General features: G+C 34.3%; 1 protein-coding gene across 1 annotated transcript; it reads right to left on the bottom strand.

Moving 5' to 3' along the window:
• Positions 1-3537: 3537 nt before the first annotated feature.
• LOC146527432 (uncharacterized) lies at positions 3538-5611 on the bottom strand. The gene has a single exon (XM_085205243.1). It carries the CDS (start codon positions 5302-5304, stop codon positions 4201-4203), a length of 1104 nt encoding a protein of 367 aa, XP_085061369.1. The 5' UTR covers positions 5305-5611; the 3' UTR covers positions 3538-4200.
• Positions 5612-7714: the final 2103 nt, after the last annotated feature.

Raw genomic sequence — 7714 nt, forward strand, 5'->3', positions numbered from 1 at the left:
GTGGCAGAACTCAACGCCGTACGTTTGCCTTGACATCAGAGCGAAGAAATAGAAATATAAACGTAAATAAATATTTCACTTCCTCAAGTGGGGATCGAATCCATAACCGTCGCGTTAGAGTCACACCCTTGCCGCTGCGCCACTATAGCCTCGAAAACTTAATAAAATAATTTAAATAAATCAATGACCGTACAACGTAATATAAATATAATGATAAGATATTTTTTTTATCTTAATAGAATAAGGTATAGTCACATGCCATAATTGGTAATCTATAGAGCCTACATGCATATTTATGAACGAATTACTATGCCTAAGAGGAAAGAAGACTGTCTAGTGTCTACATACAAGCTCGATAATCTTGTTTCTTTTGTCATGTTTTGTAAACTTATTAAAAAAGGAAAGGTGAAGAAGGCTAACCCTTTTCTCCGTAAAGCATGATGGGCAGAGGGAACCTAGTGACAGACACTTCGTTCCTCACTCTCAACTAGAAAATTTCCCCTTAAGCATGGGAAAGCTGCCCTGGCTTCAAATGATTTTTTTTTAAATATGATCTCTAACTAACCCTAACAGTAAGGGTAATTCATCTCGGTATCTATTGGAGATATCTTTATGAAGTTTAAACTGCACGTCTATAAGCTTTTTTTTTAAGGTGACCGACGACAAAGACATCCATAGGCCCACAAAAATAAATATTTATTTTTGGGGTACTAGGGATACTAGTAGCTTAGGTACTTCAAGTAGGCATTTTAGTACAATGTAAATAATAGTAAATAATAATATCTTAGAGTATATTACCAGATATTAGGTAGGTTTAAACCACTGGCTTTATTGTTAAGGTGTGTCATTTATTAGCGTCTATATTTATATTCTAGAAAAGAACCATAAATTCAAAAGTCGTATAATAACTATTAATATAATATTTTTCTTTGTACATTTAAAGTGTTAAGAGTCAAAAACCTTATAATTTAAGCCTTGGTATATTATACCTACTAATTGAGGCCAGTCGTGGCGCAGAGGTATTTATTTATTTATTTATTTGGTTTATCACATAGGTACAGTACAGCTTTGTAAGTTTGGTATATATATACTTAAAAAAAAAAAATAAGAACTATACATATGTTTGTTACGATAAACTCCACATGCAAATATTTATGTGTGAGAAAAAGATTACCTAATAACAATCACAGTCTAAAAAAAATAAAAAAAATTGTCCTTACAACTAAAACTGCATAAAAGTAAATTCTAAGTTACAAAAAGTTACAACAAGATTCGATATAATACTATTATTTAACTTTATAAGCCAGTTTACTCCTAATTTTATGGAGTGATTCCCAAAAAATATCAATTGTTGCTGAATATTCGTTTTCTATGCGACACAAACGTGAGACTGGCGAGTTAGAGCCCAACACGGTTCTGCGAATTGGGGGCTGGAAAAGTGTTACGGGATTTCTAGGGCATTTATAGGGAACCTTAAACTTAAACAACTGTAACAGGTTAGGACAATCATACTGATAGTTCATTAATTTGTGAAGAAAAAATAGATCTAGTATGTCCCTTCTTTCGAGTAACGATTGAATTTTAAAGTACTGCAATCTATCCTTATAAGAAGGTTTGCTTTCTGAGATTCCTCGGAATTTCGCCAAATGCCATAGAAATCTTTTCTGAATTCGCTCGATGCGCAACGAACTAGTTGAATAATGAGGTCTCCAAACAGTGCTATTATATTCAAGGATGCTGCGGACGTGACTATTATAAAGCATTATTTTAGTTTTCGCTTGTGTAAACATTTTGCAGTTTCTCATAATAAATCCAAGAGAGCGTGTAGCTTTCTTCGTAATTTCGTAAATATGATGATCAAATGTAAGTTTGGAGTCAAAAACTACTCCAAGATCTTTAATTGTGTCTACTTTTATTATAGGTACTCCGTTAACATAACAATCACATTTAATAGTATTAAGTTTCCTGGTGAAAGTCATATGAAAACATTTATTAACATTTAGCAACATGCCATTTTCTTTACACCAATTCACCAGTCCATCCAAATCACTCTGCAGTAGAGCCACGTCTTCGATAGCATCCACGACTTTTAGGAATTTTAAATCATCAGCGTACATGAACGGGGTACAGTGGGAAAACATTGCCGGCAAATCGTTGATAAATATATTGAATAAAAACGGTCCTAAGTGGGAGCCTTGTGGGACACCAGATCGAATTTCATGTAACGATGACTGATAACCTGAGATCACGACATAGAATTTTCTATTTTCTGTGTATGATTGAAGCCACTGCAGTAGTTTTCCCGTATACCCATACCCATGCAGCTTTTGATTCAAGATTTCGTGAGGTACCAAGTCAAATGCCTTACTAAAATCACTATAGATGACTTCAGTTTGATGACCGGCGTCCACAGATTTTTGAATAATCTCTGTAAACTCCACCAAGTTGGTGCACGTAGACCTGGACTTAATAAACCCATGTTGAGCATCACTTATCAGAGGCTTAAAATGTGCGATCATTTGAGGAAGGATAAGGCTTTCAAATACTTTGGCGAAAATTGTGAGTAACGAGATTGGCCGGTAATTTAGAACATTATTTTTATCATTACTCTTGTAGATAGGAACTATTTTAGCTATTTTCCATTGTGTTGGGAATATTCCATCTTGCAGAGATTTTTTAAATATTAAAAATAATGGCTCAGATAAGCTTTCCGCACATTTTTTAATAAATTGTGGTGGAATATCATCTGACCCTGATCCTTTACGATAGTCCAGATTATTAAGTGCTTTAATTATTTCTTCCCTGTAGATCTTTATGCCAGAAATTGTATTAAATGCTTTCGTTGGTGCCTTTTTGAAATATTTGCCACTGATATTTTGCGGAGATGTGTAAATACTGGAAAAGTATTTCGCAAATAAATTTGAAATATCCTTTCCGCCAATTGCATTATTTACTCCATCAGTCATTTCATTAGGGAATGAACTGTTGTTTTGACGCTTGCTTTTTGTATAAGACCAAAAATATTTGGGGTTTAGAGCAATATTATTTTCAACCTTTTTAATATAAGATTTGTAGTTTTCACTCGCTAGTAATTCACAGCGCTCATTTATTATGTCTAAGGAGATCTCATCCATAGGGTTTTTATACTTCTTAAATCGAAGATCTAGTTTTTTCCGCTCTCTTAATAACCCCTTAAGATTGTGGCTAAACCAAATAGGATATTTATAATTTTTTGGCTTATATTTTGGAACAAACTCTTGTATACATGAATTTAATACTTCATAAAAAATTTTAACTATTTCATCAACTGTAAGGTGATAAGATAAAATAACTTTCCATTTTATAGTCAAAAGATGATAATTAATAAGGTCATAATCACTTTTAAAGAAATTGTATCTTTCAGTTGTAATTGAATTACTTTTTAACATTTTTACCCTGAAAACCATAAAAGTTGCGATAATGGGAGGATGAAGCTTATCAATATTAACAAGGGATGATACAGCAGCTGTTACAGAACAATCGCGAATGTTAGTGAAAACTAGGTCTAAAACTCGGCTTGACGTGTTTTTAATGCTATTACATTGTATAAGATCGTTTAAATTGGCGAAATCTATAAGCGTACTAGTCAAAGTTGACACACCTAGACAAGAATATTTTTGGGAATCACTATCAAGAGACCACTCAATACATCCAAGATTAAAGTCACCCAAAATACATGTACTATAACTATGCAATTCAGATACACGATTACAGTTATTTACGAATTTTTTTAACATATTTATTCTAACAGGTGGAGGCAAATATACACCACACAAGGCCAAACTATACATTTTGTTTGAAATTTTAAATTGTATTGTGATCCATAAATCTTCGCATTCGCTCTCCCAACTGTACATGCGACTGCAATCAATTTTTTTAGAGACAGCTATAAGTACTCCACCTCCTTCCTGTTTATGTTGGAAACTTGATAACTTTCTGTCTCTCCTAAATACGACGTATCTATTGTCAAACAATTCGGAATTTAGTATGTTATCATTGAGCCATGTTTCAGTGAGAACAATAATGTCATAAGTATTACAGCATATGTTAGTGTAAAAGGTATGGGTTTTGGTTCTCAATCCACGTACATTTTGATAATATATGTTTAGATAGGAGAATGTTATAGTCTTAACATTGAAACATGTTTGGAGTGACAGCTGATTACAGTGTCGTACTTTTAAGAAAATCAATATCCTTGACCAGCTTACATTCAGAAAAGTCAGTTTTACGCATAAAAATTCGACCGCTCTTAACCCATACATGTTTGTATCCTTTTTCTCTCGCAACAGTCCTAGCGGCAGCATGAAGGTGCTTGTTTGCAGCTGACAAGTGCTCACTTACGAATACGGGCTTTTTTTCTCCTGCAATTCCCATATGGCACGTGTTAAGTTTATTATTAGGATTGGTTTTATTGTACTTTATGACAGACGATAAAATCATATCCCTAGTTTTCGGAGAGTCCAGTTGTAGAATAATAGAACGGGGTCTTGAATTATGGGGGTCTAGTTTTGCTATTCGTGTACAATGTAAAATATGATCTCTGTTTAAATTACAATTTACGGCGCTAGTCAAATTTTGAATCAAAGTATCGAGATTTTCATTTCTACTTTCTGGTACACATTGTATTTCTAAGTTGTTTGCTCTATTATGTTGTTCAATATTATTAATCCTGTTTGTAAGAGTCTTCAAATTTAAAGTTAAGTTTATGTTTTCATCTTGTAATTTTTTGATCGTTTCTGAGGTAGTATCAACCTTCTTTCGAATATCTTCGTATTGACAGTTCAAGAATTGCATAGAGTCTTTTATTTCTATTATTTCCTCTTTAATAGACCGAAACTCTTGAGTAATCATATTAGCAAAATTTTTATTAATTTCGGATGATAGGTTTTGCAATTCAAGCTTAACTACCTCACTTATAGTATCCTTAATACAAGCAAGTGAGACGGTATCACTGGAGGATTGTGGAGGAGATGACATTGCCTGTCTCTTTGTGGACCGTTTGACAGCTACACTTTGCTTTAAATTTGTGGTTTTGTTGCGCGTACTGAGCCGTACCGGTGTATCATCACTTTGACCAGTTCTTTGCTTAGTGATCACGCATGATGGACATTTCCAAGGATGATCATTGTCATTGCCAGTATTAATGTTTAGACAGTTAAGATGATAACGCACTTTGCATATGCTACATTGTAAGAACGCCTCGCCCTCTATTGGCATGTTACAACAGCCCCATGTGAAGATTTCGCTTGCTTCTTCTTTCGACATATTTATAATATTTAGGCAAGCTTTTAAATTTTCTTAAAAAAAATATTTATTTTTATGTGGGATCGAACTCGGGTTCGTTCGTTTGTTCGACTGTTAAATCAGAGTGCAGGCTTCTGCGCTACAATCAACTTAACGAATATATTCAAAATACTATATATTTTCTAGCGTGCTGCATTTTATAAACAAAGAGATCGGTATTCATTGTATTATTTTAATAAACTCCTTTTTAAAAAATGTTGTAAAGTTTTGTTTTAAGCACTCCCGCACTAGAAACTTTAATATTGCTATAGTCAAAATAAGTCAATCACTTTCATTTATTTATTTTTTTTACACAGACGGTAGATACGTGCTAACGTTAATGGTTTTTGATAGTTTTTGTATTTATTCTTATTTTTTTGAAGTTGTTCAAAAAAATAAGAATAAATAAATAAAATGTAACTCGATAATAAATCACTTTAGTTGCTATTGTAACTTAGTTACGGAGAAAATAGCACAGTTTTAAAGTTGTTTGCGAAATTAGTATGAGGACGTAGACTTAACACATCTTTCTCTCACTAGTGTCACACACATTATTCAAGGTATGATTTGATTCCCATTGGAGGAAATTAAATATTTTATATTTTCATTTGCTCGCTCTGGTAGCGAGGCAAAACGCGGCGTTAAGTCCTGCCACTCAACACGCAATATATCAAAAATTTTGGCGTCAAATGAGTAATGAAGTGTCTTTCACTAGGTTCCTTTTGTCGCCCTACAGCGCCAATATTATTTTTCTTATGCATATTTCATCTCATTTCATTCAGTCATCATTCTCTCAGTCGCTAGGCAGCAAAACCAATACTAATCTAAAGTCGATGTCAGGGCGTATCAATAGTTCTAATCAATAATTATAACTTACAAATTAGGTTTTTCATTAACAAGGCGACGCGACGGGTAATTCTTCAATATATCATTAACTCATTTATTATGCATCGCCCAGTTACCGTAAAAGGGCAGCACTTAACCCGCGTCAAGGAACGGCGTAGGCTTCGATTTTGGACTGAACACGTATCTTAGTTTTGGTATTAATTTTAATATATGTACATACATATGGATATTATTATTATATATTAGTTAAGTATATAGGTATTGAAATGATTTTGTCTTAATGCATTATTTATTATTCCTATTTAGGTTCACACTGTATCTCAGGGCAGAGGGTATCTTGAAACCTAGTGTTGAGAAACTCCGTTCCCATCAAGGCACTTCCGTTCCCCATTTTTCACCGAATTATCGAAGAAGCCTTTACGCCGCAATTTGCCTCGTTACCAGAGCGGGGAAATATTAGATCAGCCACAACGGTCGCGTTTACAATCACACGCATGTGCTCCTGAGCTACGACGGCCTTTGTTTAAGTCAAAGTTAATAATATAATGAAAATTTCTATTTAGAAATAAGTCTTTACTCTGTCTGTATACCAAAAGTGGTATCGTCTATCGGACAGAGTCTATATACGATGATAGTGGGTTAGATCCCCACTCGAGGGTATGTAAATTGACAGAAAGTGGGGAACACAGTGTCTAAGCTGTAAGTTCTTTCTGCCTAACAGGGAGAGTATATAGGGTGTTGCGGAAAAAAACATGAAACTGTAAACATTTCTATAACAAAATGCATCAGTTATTGCGGATCTATGTTAGCCACTCAGCCGTATAACGCGTTCTCAACAACACCTACCATGCATACACACATGCCACAATATTTGCATTTGTTTGCGAATATCTCGGAACTTCCAACATAACTCATGCCCAGTAAACGCAGCCAGTGGAAAATTCTTATTAACTGGAACATTCTTTGTTATTTATGTATTTAGAAGATTTATTAATTTGAGACGGTATCATGCCGCAGTTGGTATGTATATTACCTACTAATTGTGGTACATACTATTAATATATTACATACTATTATTTAGACAATGTATAAAAATTTAAACGTAGCGGGATTTGACTTACCTAAGTATGAAATAACACTATTCAAAAAAGGTTAAAATAATTGAGTTAATTTTACATTTGTGTTCACGACAATGTAGTGTGTAGTATAGTGACCTACTTAATTTTAAATAGCATGTTAGGACACTCCGTTCCCCATTTCCCGACCTCGTCCGTTAACTGCCAAAGTAAGGAAATTAAAATAATTCAAATACAAACTTTTTCCCGAGTGGAAATCGGGACCACAACCACCGTCTTTACAATCAGGTCCTGCCCCACTTGCACTCAGGTCAGTGCAAGTGAAGCCGGAAAAGGAAGTAACTGAAGTAACTCTTAACTCCTGTTTCCACCGTGAAAAAGAAATGAACGGGTTAAAGGTTTACTTTTACGAGCTCAACGTACGCCTGAATGGGCCCGCCACCCTCTCGGTAGGAAACGAAGGGAAAAGA

Source organism: Heliconius melpomene, chromosome 20 (genome assembly GCF_056956725.1).
Source record: "Heliconius melpomene rosina isolate 202511_hmr_F chromosome 20, ASM5695672v1, whole genome shotgun sequence".
In the NCBI taxonomy this organism is placed as follows: domain Eukaryota; kingdom Metazoa; phylum Arthropoda; class Insecta; order Lepidoptera; family Nymphalidae; genus Heliconius; species Heliconius melpomene.

Coding starts and splice junctions, on each gene's coding strand:
- LOC146527432 (XM_085205243.1), bottom strand. CDS start 5,304: ATGTCGAAAGAAGAAGCAAGCGAAATCTTCACATGGGGCTGTTGTAAC.